Source organism: Phocoena phocoena, chromosome 6 (genome assembly GCF_963924675.1).
Source record: "Phocoena phocoena chromosome 6, mPhoPho1.1, whole genome shotgun sequence".
Lineage (NCBI taxonomy): Eukaryota > Metazoa > Chordata > Mammalia > Artiodactyla > Phocoenidae > Phocoena > Phocoena phocoena.
In genome coordinates, this window is record NC_089224.1 from 113,284,110 (window position 1) to 113,299,448 (window position 15,339).

General features: G+C 62.0%; 1 protein-coding gene across 1 annotated transcript in view; it reads left to right on the forward strand.

The window, feature by feature from the left end:
- SARDH (sarcosine dehydrogenase) overlaps positions 1–15,339 on the forward strand; it is a 64,029-nt gene that overhangs the window by 11,277 nt on the left and 37,413 nt on the right. The window contains exons 6-11 of the mRNA XM_065878451.1: positions 1,329–1,433; positions 2,557–2,686; positions 6,516–6,602; positions 6,927–7,017; positions 11,103–11,244; positions 13,789–13,872. Coding sequence (XP_065734523.1) covers positions 1,329–1,433; positions 2,557–2,686; positions 6,516–6,602; positions 6,927–7,017; positions 11,103–11,244; positions 13,789–13,872 — 639 coding nt within the window. The remainder of the gene's footprint in view (positions 1–1,328; positions 1,434–2,556; positions 2,687–6,515; positions 6,603–6,926; positions 7,018–11,102; positions 11,245–13,788; positions 13,873–15,339) is intronic.

A 15,339-nucleotide genomic window follows, 5' to 3' on the forward strand; every position in this document is an offset into this window, starting at 1 on the left:
TCTCCATCAGCCTCTGATCGGCTGTTACCCTGGGACCTTCCTCACCCATCTTCTGTTTGGATCTCCTGCTCTCTGGATCCATGGCATATGGTCTCTGGCCACTTACTGAGAAGGGTACCTGGAAAGTAAACGTTTTTGTGTCCGTGAATGTCTGAAGAAAATCTTTATTCTTTCTTACAGTCGGTTGACGAATTGACTGGGTCGAGAATTCTGTATTTAAAATCGTCTTTCAGAATTTTGAGGACTTTGCTTCAGGTCTTCAGCCTCCAGGAATGCTGTTTCTTTGTTTAGGACCCACCTGTTCACCGGATGTTCCATCCTGATGTGGCCTTGGTGCAGGCCTGGTCCAGTCACAGGGCTTGGTCACTTGTGGGCCCTTCAATACTGAGATTCACAATTTTCAGTCGGAGAAATCATCTTGGATTTTTGCTTTGACTTTCCCTCTACTCCATTTTCTCTTCCTGGAACCCCTGTAAGGTGGACATCGGACCTTCAGGATTGAATTTCTAATTTCCTTATTTTTTTCCCTTTCCTGATTTCCATGCCTTAATCTGTTTTAGCCTAATATCTGGAAGATGTCCTTGGTCTTATCCAGTCCTTCTGTCAAATGCCCTTCTCTTTGGTGAGGGATCTCCATGTCAGCGTCTGGAGTCTTCCCCAGACCACTCAGTGTCTCCACAGAAGACTCTCCAATCTGTTGTCGAGGGGGGATGGCAGCCGGCTTCTCACCTCCCCGGAGCCTGGAGCCCCTGGGGACCCATTTCTCCAGAGACAGACCTCAGGGCCCCTGCAGGGTAGGGCCAGGCCCTGGGCTGCATGCGGCGGGGATGGAAGGTATCTGGGTCCAATTGCTTTGAAGAGACCCTAGTCCAACTTCCTGTTCACGTACACGCACGTACTCCCTCTCACACTCACACACATGCATGCACACATACACACTCGGCCCACCGCCCCCTGCAGAGGGACCTGGGGTTGCCCTAGGCTCGGCCTTTGCAGATTGGAGGGGACTGGACAGAGGCTGGCAAACTGTCTCCCCTCTCCCAGCCCTGAGCTCAGGCACTGGCCCTCCCCCATCCACTCTGCACCTCCGGTGTTGGTTGAGATCCCCCGTCTGCTGTGTTCTGTGGGTTATCCTTTTCTCTTCCCTCCCTCCATCCTTCCATCTTTGCTGCCATCTTATGGGGTTTCAGTGGGGTGGTTTGTCCACTGTGTGACGCAGAGGCCCCAGGTCCACCCTGTCCTCAGGGTCCTACCACGAGGAGGTGGCACTGTGGGCCCAGCTTGGGTCTGTGACCCTGACCCCGAGGCCTCTGTGCTCCACCTTGCAGAACATGCCCAACGTCCGCGACCACGACGCCTCCATCTACCTCCGCCTCCAAGGGGACGCCTTGTCCGTGGGCGGCTACGAGACCAACCCCATCTTCTGGGAGGAGGTGAGACACCAGGGCTCGAGGGAGGGGTTGGGGCTGCGTCTCAGCGTGGAGGAGCCTTCTTCCGGAGACTGTCCCCCCGGAGCTCCCCCGACCCTGGGGGCTTACCTGAGAAGTGGCAGGTCCCCCATCCCACAAGGTCAAGGTCAAACCCATTTTATCCAACCCCTGAAGAACCTGACACACAGGCAAATCCAGACTCGGGGCAGGTGGAGGGCTTGCCTCAAAACATCAATCGTCAGAGGCCGCAAAGTGTTAAATGATGACTTTAGAAGATTATGAAAGCATTGAAGCCCTCTGTCCATCAACAAACAGTCCCATGCCCTCCCCCACCCCCCGTGGTTGCAGCTGTGTCTCCCTCCGGCACAGCTCCTGGGGTTCATGCAGGGCCAGCGGCCCCCTCAGCACCCCCAGCCCCCTCGAGCATGTACGGGCCACCCCAGCTCCCGTACTCATGCACTTAGTCTACAAATTGAACAACAAAATGAGTCCTTTCAGCCAGATACTGTTTAACTTTGGGGAGAAAGAGGGAGACCAAGATAAGAGTCCCTGTCCCCAGAGGCCTCTATTCTGGTGGGGAGACACACAGTAAATAAGCAAAGAAGTAATGCAATTTGGGATTGTGGTCTGTGCCCTGAGTGAAGTTAGCAGGTTAAGGATAAGCCTAGCGAGACTGGCGTGGAAGGGTGTCCTTCGGACTGTGGTCGGGCAGGGCTCCCTGAGGAGCTGACTTCGAGCAGACAGAAGGCGGGGGAGGAGCTGCCCCAGGTGGAGGTGAAGGCCCTGAGGTCAGATCAGGCTTGCTTTTCCCGAAGACCCAAAGGAAGGTCAGCGTGGCTGTGGGTTGGCGGTAGACGTGGGCAGGGTCCGCTCACGTAGGGCCGATCTGACTTAGGTGAATGGGGTGAAGGAGGGCGGGAGGCAGGGCGACCGGGCAGAGCAGGCGGGCCTGGGGCGGGGCTGGAAGGGGGTGCAGATGGGCCGCTGAGGGGTCGGGGGAGAGGAGACACACTGCGGGGACCAGCCCAGCGCTGTCACCACCTAATCGAGAGGCTGGCCAGGCCCTGCCTGGCTCTCACTCCCATGGGGCGCTGTCACAGGGCAGGTTCCCTGCCCACCTCCCCAGGTGTCAGACAAGTTTGCCTTTGGCCTCTTCGACCTGGACTGGGATGTGTTCACCCAGCACATTGAAGGTGCCATCAACCGGGTCCCCGTGCTGGAGAAAACGGGGATTAAGTCCACAGTCTGCGGCCCAGGTGAGTGGGGGTCCTGGAGCCGGCGGGGGGGGGCTGCCCCCTGAGGCTGGCCTGTACCGGGCACGCGCCGGCCGTCCCTCCGTCCTGGGCCTCGGGTGCCGCGCTCGATCTTCTCTGCAGGCAAAGGGCGTGAGCTCGGTGAGGGCAGAAGTCCGCCCACGGGCACATGGCCAGGCTTCCTCCCGCCCACGCCCGCGTGAGTCCCTCCTGAGGTCCCGCCGGGCTCAGTCCCTACTTGACTTGTCCCTGGAACTTGGTGTTTTCATCCGTAAGATGGGATGAGTGCCCTCCCAGCACCTGGTGAGGCTGAGCACGGAGAACAGGGCCAAGCTCCTCCCTGATGCCATTCTCACAGGCCCGGAGACCCCCGTTCCAGGTCAGCCTCGCCCCCTTTGCCCTCTGCCCTCGGCAGGCAGGCCAGCAGGGCCGCACGCCCACACAGCATGGAAAGACCCAAGCCGGTGCCTCCCCTCTGGCCCCTGGGAAAGCTGAGCTGCAGGAAGCTGGAGGGAAAGGGGGAGAACAGAGTGGCTCAACTTCCGATGCCCCCCTTGGGTATGCACGGTGCAGCCCCTGCCCCTGCCCGGCCGGCCGGTGCCCACGGGGATTGAACACCAGGTGGGACGGACTCAGACCCCCAGCACTGACGCGTTTGGCCAAGGCCACTAGTTTATTGTTCAGGGCCTGCCGGCCAGGCTAGACTTTGGACATTCAAACTGATGTGACTTGTCCCAGCACGGGTCACTCACAGCTCAGCACGGAGAGGTGACCACTCGACGACGGAGCCTGAGAGAGGGCCATCCTGGGGTTGCCCAGGGAGCTCAGGGACCCCAGGGTGGGGGAGGCCCAGGCACGCTGAGTGTCTCAAAGGCTGTGTGCAGATGGAGAAGGTTCTAGAATAAGATTCAAGCCCGGGACAACGTCAGCGGGGACGTGGTGTGGGGGAGCTCGCACAGCATCCGCCCAGCTCCTTCTGACAGCTGAGCGCCTGCCTCGTGCCCGGGCACGTGGGGAGCACAGCGGGGGAGCCTGTGTGGGAGGCTGGGCGGAGCTCCCAAAGCAGGAACCCAAGGCGGGTGGGCTCGGGACAGGGGGGCAGCACGTTCCCGTGTGACGGCACTGGGGTGCAGGGGTGAGGCTGCTGGCCTGGGGTCCTGGCAGACGGTGGCCTCTGGACGTAGAGGGGCCCAAGCTGGCCCTGGGGCCCAGACGTTTCAGCTGCGGGGCTGAGGGCGGGAGGTACAGGGGTGGTGGGAGCAGGGTGGGCCACCCAGAGGGTGCCGTGGGGGGCTGCAGGGCCAGGGTTCCGGGCGGGCGAGACACGCCACTCCAGGCTGGTTCCAGCAGAATCGTGTGGGCATCCCCCCTCCTTCCTGCGCGGATGGTATCGCTTTAATCAAGAAAGGCAAGAAACGGGTAGGATGTGCCTACCTAGGGATGGAGAGAGGTTCTGAAAGATACAGTTGCCCAAAGAGGAAACTTTGTGTCTGAGGCTCTGAGTTCCTTGAGCCTCGGTGTCCGCATCTGTGCAATGGGTGACAGGTGGGGTGAGACGAGGAAGCCACACATTAGGTTACAGGGCAAGGCCCAGGCCAGCCGGCACAGCCATTCCTACAGGCCGAGCAGGGCGTGAGGGGCAGGCCAGACCAGGGGAGGGGAGGGGTCCCGACGCCAGCCTGCGGACTGACGGGGAGTCCAGGCTTCTTGGTTCCGGCACACACGGTGTCTGCACAGCCGCCAGCCCCGACTGCTTTAATCTGTTCAGCTCATGAAAGAGCCTTTGGTGAGAGGACAGCTTTCTGGGGAGAGGCAGCTGGGGTCCCCCGGCCAACCCCAGGGTCTTGGGGCACAGGGTGCGGGGTGAGGGCCGAGGGCTCACTGCCCCGGCAGCTTCCCGCGGCTGCGTGGGGCTGGCAGTGAGAAACCCAGGCCCGAAGCAATCCCAGGGGCACGGGGAGCATTCTCGCTTTAATTGGACTGGGGGTCATGGCCCCCAGGAAGCACTACTGCGGGGGAGATGCATGTGGAGTCTGGTTTCCCAGCTGCGAGGGAGGTTCCGTGGGGACATCAGCACTTCTCACCAGGGAGGACAGGCCGGTCAATGACCCTCGGCCTCCAGAGCAGAACAGGGAAGTCCCAGGCCCCCTTGACTTCGGGGAAGCTGGGGGCGGGGAGACCTCTCGTTCCAAGGTCGGGAGGTCAGAGCCAAGGTGGGGGCCCCTGTCCCGTGCATCCTGCATCCTCTCGAGTCATTTGTTAAACATCCAGGCGACCTTGACCCCCAAACTTCCCTCCTGCTGGCTTTCTGTAAGGCTGCTCAGAACGTTGTGGAAACATTTACAACACTCGCAAAGTGCTCACCGGGTCATCCCGGAACATAACTGCATCCTCCCATCACTGTCGCGGGAGCCGCCCCCCGCGCCCCGGCCCCCGCCCCCCGCTTGCCCCCCACCCCCGGCTTGCCTCTTGCAGCCCGACCTCCACACAGTCCCCAGAGAGGCCCCTGACGCTTCCTCACAGGGCTCTCGCCCCTCCTGACGCCTCCCCCGGAGGCTCACCAGCGTCACCGTGGCCTCCAGGGACTCACCCTAGGCCCTGCCCTCCTCTCCGCCCTGCTTCTTCCACCCTCCCCTGTGGCTGTTTGGGAGGCTCCCCAGCTTCCCAGGGCTGGTGGCCTCCTTCAGCTCAGATGCTGAAGATCGGAGACCGGGGTCACCGGTCACCAGCAGGGAGAAAGACAGCGCTTGTGACCAGTGCACACGGCGGCTGAGGGCCCGGCTGGGAGCCAGGCAGCCCTGACCAGTGGCCCCAGCTCCTGGCTGTGCAGCGTCCTCCTCTGTGACCCGGGGTTATGATGGCGCCAGGGGGGCGGTTAGGAGCAGCCAGCCCTCCGGTCACTCCAGACCCAGAATCCCACTGTGTTTTCTCCCCAGGCATTCCCTTTTCCCCTTATTTACCCATTTACTCTCTGTCCCTCTCACTCTCCCGTCGGCTCCCCGAGGGGTGGGGCTTGTCTTGTTCGGAGCCACCTCCCGTGGCCGAGTTCTGGGCACAAACAGGTGGGCTGCAAATATTTGCAGACCGACTAACTCACAGCCCCGTGAAGTAAATACCCTGATCCAGATTTTACAGATGAGGAAATCAAGGCGGCCTTAGCCAAGGTCACACAGCTGGGAAGGGGTAAAGCAGGGTTTGAACCCAGGACTGTGGCTGCAAAGTCCAGCTGTTTATCATTATGCCCGAGGATCCCTCTCCCTCCGATCCTGGCCTCTGCTCTTGGCACACTGACAGCAGACAGAAGCGAGAGACTTGGTCTCCTCTCCCAAAGAACTTATGATCCTTCATTCACTCAGTGAACATTTAGCAAGCACCTGCTGTTTGCTGGGCCCTGTGCTAGGCCTCAAGACACCGCACACAGTGAGCAAAGCCCAGCCCCTGCCCTCAAGGTACTCGTGGTCCAGAGGGCAAGAGTGCCCTGCAGTGACACAGCAGGAAGATGGTACAGTGACCGGGAGCCCCGTGCAGTGATGGGGGCTCAGGGAGCGGCCCCTCACCAGCAGGAGAATGGTGATAGTCGTGAGACACACCAGGACCCCCCCCAAGGCAGAACCCAGTTCAGGTCGTAAATGCTGAGGAACTCAGGGGAATGTGGCAGGAGCAATCACGGAGGCTTCCTGGAGGAAGCAGCGTTGAGCTGGGTCTTGAGGATAGGGAGGGTCTGGATGAAGGAGGCACCTACACACCCCCACCTCAATTACTGCCCTCTTGGGAGACACCGCCCAGGAGCATGTGGCCGGGAGGGAGCTTCAGGCCTACCCCTCCCTTTCAGAGTCATTCACACCGGACCACAAGCCCCTGATGGGGGAGGCACCCGAGCTCCGTGGGTTCTTCCTGGGCTGCGGCTTCAACAGTGCAGGTGAGTGTGGGCAGCAGTGCGTCCCCGACTCCCTGGCATCCCTGCAAGTGAAGACAGCCAACTGGGCCTCTCCTTCAGTTCTCAGAGCCCCCCCACCCCACCCCGGGTTGGGGTGCTGGGCCTGGCAGCACTGCAGCCCTGACAGGGGTGGAGATGGGACAAGCCTGCCGGGAGGGGGTGAGGTCCCGTTAGGAGGTGTGTGGCACCCCAGGTGTGAGATCCAGGGCTTAGGGGCTGCTGCTGCCCATAGAGGTGGGAGGGGCACAGAACTGAGGTGCAGGGCCCTGGGGGTGGATTGCAGACCTGTGGCTCTGCTCCTGCCAGGAATGATGCTGGGAGGTGGCTGTGGGCAGGAGCTGGCCCACTGGATCATCCACGGGCGCCCGGAGAAGGACATGCACAGCTATGACATCAGGCAAGTGCCCGCTGGGACCCGTGGGCAGGAGGTGGCTGCCCTAGGATGAGGTGGGGTGGGGTGGGGTAAATATCCAGGGCTATTTAGAAAGGAGCCTTCCCTGAAATCCAGAGGGTTTCTTGGAAGAGGTGGCAGTAAGGGAAGAAGCCTGCCAGTGGGGGCGGTGCTGCAGGGTCCCTGGGTTTGGCAGATCCTCGGCCCTCTACAGTTTCCAGGACCTCTTGTCCCAGTGTCCTGCCTGACCCGCCTGACAGCTCTGGGAACAGCAGTGGGATCTTATCGTCCCACTTTGCAGATGGGGAGACTGAGGCCCGGGGAGCCGGAGGGACTGCACAGTCTGCCCAGGAAATGGGGCTGAATTGGTGGTCATTGTTAGGACATGTGCGGGTCTGGGAGACAGGCAGCCCTGAGCGACATGTCAGCTGCATCCATCCCTCACTCACAGGGTGTCTGGAATCAGTCAGACCCTGTGCCGAGCACTTTCCTCTCTGTAACCTGGGGTGTGATGTATATGCTGTAAATGTCGCCGGCAGCAGTGAGCGTGTTTGTGTAGGTAAAACGCTCGGCATCAGGTCTGCACACGGAAACACTAAACAAAGCCGAGCTGAGCCCAGGGGGCGCTGATATCAGAGTTGGGAGGCGTCCTGGTTGCCCACTGACCTCTATGAGTCAGGACAGGGATGCGGGTGCCCCCAGGCCGGGTCCGGAGGGTGGCAATCCGTGGGGCTGGGATCTGGCCCCCAGGTGGCAGTTCTGCGCCCCGAGCCCTGCAGGTGGCAGTCGAGGCAGTGGCTTGGAGGGGCCTCTGTGGGTGTTCGGCCCGCTCCGCCGTGACTGGGGAGATCCCAGCTGCCCAGCAGGGCTGGAGGTGGCAGGGCTGGAGGTGCCGCTGGTTCAGCTCAGCACACCCCAGCTCCTCTGCTCACCTCGTCCCTGCCTGGCCCGCTGGGGACCTTGTGTCCACTGGGGGGGATGTCTGGCCCCCACAGAGACAGACAGACATACCCTGAGGTTCCCCCCCACTGCCGCCCCATGGCGCCTGGCACAGCATGGTCCACTCTGGCGCCACCCTGGAGTCTGTCTGGGTCTGTGCCCACGTGCTCTCCCAAGAGAGGAATGTTCCAGAAATGATAAAGCTGCACGGGGCCTCAGGGATGCGCCAGTCCAAGCCCCTCCCGCTACAAACAGCAAAACAGAGGCGCCGTCGCAAGAGGCATCTTGTCTGAAGTCACCCCGCGTGCGAGCCAGAGTGGGCAGGGACCCAGCTCCAGCCCTGCAGGGCTGTCTGCCGTCCGGCTTCCCTCGCGGGGTGAGGCCTCAGCACTGGCATAGGATGGACCAGGGCGTATCTTCGACCTCGCCGAGTGGCCTCTCACCTCCAGGGCTGGTGGAGGCCCCTGGCATGGGTCTGAGCCTCCCTCCTCAGCCACCTCTTCTCACAAGTGTGACATTAGAGGGAGCCTCTTGTGGGCGGGTTTGTGGGTGGAAGGCAGAGCTCCTGCCTCTGCCCCGGCCTGGCTGGGGCCTTGCGTCACAGGTTGGAAGGCAGAGAGCCCAGGGAGGGAGCCCCTGAGTGCTGGGGCCCAGTGGGTAGGGGTCAGGGCTGTGATCTGGGCCACCCGCCTTTCTGGTCCAGGCAATGCACCCAGGAGATGACCGGCTCATGGCATCGGGCCTGAGCGGTCACTGATGTGGGGCGTCCGTGTCCACCCAGCACCCACCCCCCCCGCCCCCATCCCCACTCACATACTGGACGGCTGCCACCACCGGACCAGCTGTGGCACCGGCACCCGGGGCCTCTCAGCACTGATGGGATGTTCTGCTTCCCTGGCCTGAGCGGGGCATGGAGACCCAGGCGCCACAAGAGAGGCAGAGCCAGGAAACGAGGGCACTGCGTCAGGGAGTCACCAAAAAACCCGGACGAGGGAGCGCCAGCCTTGTGCCCCTGCTTAGACACTCAGGAGGTCAGAGCAGAACTCTGACCCATGTCACCTCCTCGTCTTACACGCAGAGGACGGGCTTGGGGAGAGAGGTACCTGAGAAGGCGATCGGGGCCCAGGGCCGGGTCCAGGGCGTGTCTGGACCCTGGCCTGCATGTGAGGCTCCCGGGGCTGGCCTGGCACCAGGTGCCCTCCAGGCCACAGCAGCTGCCTCACGGATGGTGGCGGTGGCACCCCCTTTGGACACCCCAACAGGTTCTCAGCTGTCCCGGCTCCCCACCAATTAGCCAGTTCTTCCTCCTCTCTGACCTGGGTTTCTCCATCTGTGAAATGGGAACAATGATCCACCTTCTCAGTGGAGTTATTTGAGGCTCATGGTAGGGATGCGTCGCCTCCCCCAGGGCCTGGCATAGGTGGGGCCCAGAGCACGGGCCGTTGTTTTTAAAGAAAGCTCTTGGGGTCCTGGCAACCAGGGAAGAAGGAGAAGTCGCTCTTTGTTATGTCAGGAGGGTGGCTGGACGCCGGACCCCGGCTGCAGGCCCCTCTGCCCGCTTGTATGCAGGTGGAAAACAGCAGCCAGGTCCTTGTGGGCCACGGGGAGTGCTCCTTCCACTGCTGACCCCTGTCGTGCTTGGGCTGAGCTGAGTGCCCCCGCCCCTGACACCCACAGGTGTGCACAGGGGCGAGCAGAGGGGCTGGTGGGGGCCTGTCTAGAGGGGTCGGATGTGCCTGTGCAGGGATCACCCAGCCCTGCCTCAGGCCCATCCCCCTCCCTGGTCCCTGCCACCCAGGGGGTCTGAGAGGACAACTGAGGCTCCACCTCCCCCCTTGAGAGCCCCCCAGGAGCCCCACTCTCAGCGAGGCTGGGTGGGTGACCACGTCCCATCCCAGGAGCCACTGGGCTCCTGCTGCCAAGGAGGGTGAGTCTCCTGGCCTCCTCCCGCCCTGGCTCAGCCCCTCGCCAGCCTGCTCCTGCAGCCCCACGTGCCGCCGCTGGGACCCCTCCCCAGGCCCCTGGCGGTTCTTCATGGCCCCCCTTCTTTCTGGAAGCTCCTGGCTCAGTGCAGCAGGTTCCTGTCACGTGGAATGAGTCAAACCAGGAGCCCCACACCTGAGGCCACTCTGAGGACTGCACGAGGGGTTCTTGCAGGTGGCCCTCAGCCCTGGGCCTGCCCTGGAAAAGGGCTCCTTCCACGATGGCAGTCACTACGAATAATATCTGTCATGCTAATTCCCACATCTGCAGCACCAGCCCCTGCCCAGGTCAGAGCGGCACGCTGGGTAGCCCTGCCGAGGCTCAGGCCAGGCCCCTGAGGACGGCAGCACTGATGGGGACACAGCTGGGGGGAGGTGGGGAGTGAAGGAGTGGGCAGGCGGGGGCCGCAGTGAGCTGGGCGCCTGAGAGGTGGGCTGTTCCTGGGAGGGGCTGCGTGGCGCAGCGTGTAACGCAGCCCAGCAGCTGTGGCCACTCTGGGGACCAGATGGAAGGGCTGCTGGTTGGCCCTGGCTGTCCTCCCTTTGTGGAGGCTGGGGGAGGGGCCTCTCAGCTCAGCAGGAAATCGCGTGGGACCCGCGGGCAGAGTTGGACACCACCATGGGTGGAGTGGCTGCACCTGGTGTCCCCCCAGCTGCCAGGGGACAAACGTGCAGGGATCGCGGCCACGCCATCCCTGTGAGCGGGGCCCCCAACACAGCTGGGACTTCTCCCGCTCCTTCGCGCCCCCTGGGGGTCTGACCCGAGAGGCCATCACCTTCACCCCTGGCCTCCGCTGAGGGGCACCGAGGGGAAAGGGGCGCTCCATCACATCTGCTAACCCTAAACTCCGAAGATCCCTCACGTTAGCTTTCACGAGATCATCGGGGCCTGTCCGGCCCGGGGCCCAGGTCAGGGGCAAGGAGCACGGCTCACCCCACGCACGTCCCCAGCCTGAGGCCCTGAGCCTGCGGTGTCCGCTCCCTGCGCCCGTCAGCTGTAGGGGGCTGCAGGCGAGGACGCTGAGCTCCCCAAGATTTGCGGGCTGCCCAAGGCCCCTTGGTGGGATAACGGAGAGCCAGGAGCCCCCCTGAGGCCTGAACCATAGGGAGAACTCCCGTAGAGGGGACAAGGGTCCCCAAGGCAGTGACGGGCCACTCCATCCACGACAGGCGCTTCCATCACTCGCTCACGGCCCACGGCCGCTGGATTCGAGAGCGCAGCCACGAGTCCTACTCCAAGAATTACTCGGTCGTCTTCCCCCACGACGAGCCCCTGGCTGGACGCAACATGAGGACAGACCCCCTGCACGAGGTGCCACGCCCCCCCCCCCCCGGCAGTGCCTGCTCTGTGCCGGCGCTCTCGGGGAGCCCCAGGTGTGGGGTGACAGAGTGCATGCAGCGCCCCCCTGCCCCCAGCTGCAGGGCAGGCGTTGGCTCCTTTGCTCCCTGGACACTTACCGAGGGAATGTGCTTGGAGCACAGTGGGGGGTCGTGAGGGCCAGGTGCACCAGCAGGTGCGTGCAGTCACCCATCAGGAGGGCAGGACCAGGCAGTGGCGTGCTAAGAAGACGTGCTCCTGCTTGTGGCGCCTGCTTGGATGTCTTTCCTCCCCGGCAAGCTTCTACTTACATGATGAAACCCATCGTCAGGTGCCCTTTCCTGGGGCCTGCCCCTGGGCACTCTCCCAGGCCCCTGACAACCCAGGTGCCTTCCCTGTGCTCCCATTACCCACCCCCACAACCCCAAGTCCACCTCTGTCCCCCCTTCCTTGCCTGTCTACGAGGACCCTGGCAACGGGGGCTGGGCCCCAGTCACTCTGAGCGCAGAGCCTGACTCTGGGTAGGTGCTCAGGGAATGTTCGTTGACTGGGTGGCTGGGGCGGGAGGCAGGTGAGCAGGGTGCAGTGAGCAGGTAACGTTTAAGCAGAAGAAGCCTCCTTCATCTGGGGCTCCAGCGCCTGGACCCCAGAGGGAGCTGGTGCCCACGGCACCTCCCCAGGACAGAGACATCCTTGGCTCCCGGGCTGCCCTGTCCTCCAGCCTGGCCTAGAGGGCCAGCTGGGAATCTTGGGCCCCACATGGGCTCGGGTTCCCGCAGCCTGTCCCCGGGCCTGCACCGTCCCTGCAGTGCAGCAGCCCCCCAAGGAGGGCAGGGCTTGCTCGATGACTCTCAGGTGGAAGATGGGCTCAGACACGTTGCTCACATGTGCACGGCTCTGCCTGGAGGGGGCTTGGCGGGTGCAGCAGCCCTGCCCCCGGGGAGGAATCTGCATTCACCCACACTTCACTTCCTCGTCAGCACCCTCCTGGTGACACTTCCCAGCCGTTGACGGTTGGCGTGTGTTTTGTTAAATAAAGGAGCCTGCTCTCCATTTTCCCTCCCGGGAAGGGTGATGCGTCTCTGGTGGAGGTGTCTCCGTGCTCACTGGAGGGGAGTGGGCTTTGTGTCCTTGGTTGCCACCCCCTTGGACGTCCAGGGAGGACGCATCCGGGGGTTACCAGTTGGCATGTGACCTGGAGCGCCCTCCCCCTCGAGATGGTGGCCCACGGGGAGGGGGAGACTCGGGCCGTCTTGGCCTCTGGCGCCCATCGGTCCTGGCACTTGAATGCCTGGCCACGCTCAGCTTCCGAAGCCCACTCCTCCTGGGCGCTGGGCTGGGTCGGCCCCAGGCACAGGGCCCTTCCAAACCTTAGAGCGGAGATTCTTTCTTCCCCCCAGGCTAAATTTATTTTCAAAGAAATCTGCCGCCATATTACTTTATTGTGTCTGCTATAATTTTTTATTGTGGTAAAGTACACATAGCATACGACTTGCCATTTTAACCATTCTAAAGTATACAACGCAGGGGGATTAAGTACATTCACGGAGCTGTGTAACCATCACCACTATCCAGTTCCAGAATCTTTTCGTCACTGCAAGAGGAAACCTCGTACCCATTGAGCAATAACTCCCCATGTTGCCCCCACCCCCCCAGGCTAGAAAAACTACTGATCTATACTTTCTGTCTCTCTGGATTTGCCTGTCCTGGTCTTTTCACATAAATGGAATCGTACACTGTGTGACCCTTGGTGACCGGGCTCCTTTTCCTTAGTTTGCTTCTGAGGCTCATCTATGATGTAACAGGTGTCAGAATGTGCTTCCTTCATCCCATCATATGGATGGACCACACTGGTCATCCATTCGTCAGTTGATGGGCACCTGGGCCATCCCCACCTCTGAGTGGTTGTGAACGCATGTGTGCACAGGCTTGTTTGCGTCCCTGGTGTCATTTCTCCTGGGTGTACACTTAGCTGTGCCATCGCTGGGTCACTGGGTGTCCCAGACTGCTCGGGCTGCCGTAACAGACACCACAGGCTGGGGGGCTCAAATTCATCTCTCACAGTTCTGGAGGCTGGGCGGTCAGGATCCAGGTGCCCGCTGACCGGTTCCTGGTGAGGGCAGCCGCCTTCCCGCTGTGTCTGCTCCTGGCAGAGGGACAGCCCTGGTGGCTTCTCCTCTCCTAATAAGGCTTCGGACCCCACCCTTAGGGCCTCATTTCACCCTGATTCCTTCCTCACAGGCCCCGTCTCCAAATACAGTCACACTGGGGGTTAGGGCTTCAGCATAGGAATTTCCGGGTGCAATTTGGTCCATAAGAGAAGGTAATTCTGCAGACGGAGGATTCTTGAGGCGGGCAGTGTGGGTGCTGGGAGGGCCGCACAGTTGGAGTCAGAGCCTGGGCTTGGGTCCTGGTTCCGAGTACCGGGACCTCTTTGCCCGCTGCCTACTGCAGTGCCGGGTGGTGGATTCTCCCCTCCCTGCCCTGCTCTGCGCGTCTGGCCAGGCCTGAGTGGGCCTCTTCTCCCTCCACAACCAGGAACTCCTCGCACGAGGCTGCGTGTTCCAGGAGCGGCACGGCTGGGAGAGGCCGGGATGGTTCAGTCCCCACGGCGCGGCTCCGGTGAGTGGCTCCCCGGCACCCAGCGGCCATGCCCCCAGCCCGGCCTGCGCCCAGCCCCTGCCCACCGTCCCGCCTACGTCCTCCCCACCGGAGATGGCTGTGTGTCTCCCTGTCCTTAGTGCCGTGGGGCGGGTGAGTCACCTGGCCTTTGGAGAAGCCGAGCCCCGGCCGGTCCACCTGAGGTCGTGGGATGTCCCCACAGGCATCCCTCACCGCGCATGGTGCCCGGCCTTCCACGGTCCAAATGGGCCAGGGGCCAGGAGAGCTGGTGTTCCACAGGGTGGAGGCTGCACACAAGACTCCCCAAGTTGACGGGAGAAATTAGAGTATCTTCTCGTAATTTTGTTCATATATTTTTGGCAACTGCAACTGTGAATGTTAGTAGGAGGATTTTAGCACAAAATTATGCATTCTGTGTGTTAGCTTGTAAGCGGGTATTCCACAGCGTCCTGGCCTCTGGGTGCCCTCCTGGAGGCTGCCCAGCCCCCACCCAGTGCCTCTCAGGGACCCGGGTCCTCAGAGAAGAGTCAAAACCGTCCTGCTTGGGAGACCCTCAGCCTGCGGTCTCTGGAGCAGGTGATGTGATGCTGAGGGGATGCTTTCATACAACCAGGGGGATAGTACTTGATCCAGATTTGTACAAATTAAAACCCCTTTCCCGTTGCTATGTTTCACCAGTCCCCTTCCAGTGCGACCCATCTCCCATCTCCGTAGCAGCTATGTGCCAAGGCAAGTTCCAGGGCATGTTAGGTGAGGTGGATGGAGGCCAGAGTTCCTGATGGCTTCTGCCCCTGCTTCTCTGGGGTCAGCAGAGAGGAGGTGCCTAGGTAGACCCCTCCTTGAGCAGGTCTCTGCAGAACCCACTGCAGCCAGCCTGGTCCGCCCTGGAAGCCCCTCTCCCCCGGAATCTGCGGGCAAGGCGATGAGACCAGAGCAGGAATCGGCGACATACCCCTGGTCCCGAGATGGGCAGGCTGTGCAATCCCCACCCGGGAGCCATCCTGGGAGTCCAGGGCACTGGGTGACGAGACGTCCCCAAACCCCTGACCCCTGGCCAGGCTACGGCGGGCTGGGATGTTCCTGCAGGGGACTCAGGTGCCAGGGGGAGCCACCTGGCGGGCCAGGGAGATGACTTCCTACAGAGATTCCTGTAAAGGCCCCTCCCTGGACGCCAGAGGTTGAGCTGGAGTGGGGTGGGGTAGGGGGTGTGCTTGGGGGAGCAAAGAGGCCTGACGCAGTCAGAATCTCACACTCGGCTCTCACCAGTGACAAGAGACTGGGCAGGGCTGGCCGTGCTGGTAGGCGGGAACTGGCGGGCTTGTTCACACCTTTCCAGGAGTGGCTGCAGAGTTAGGAGGGAGGGCTGGGGGAGGAGGAGGGGCCCCATCCACAGGAACAGGACCAGGTGCGGGGTGTTGGGTCCTGGGCCTCTCTGAGAGCGGCTGACCGAGTGCAGGAGAAGCCAAG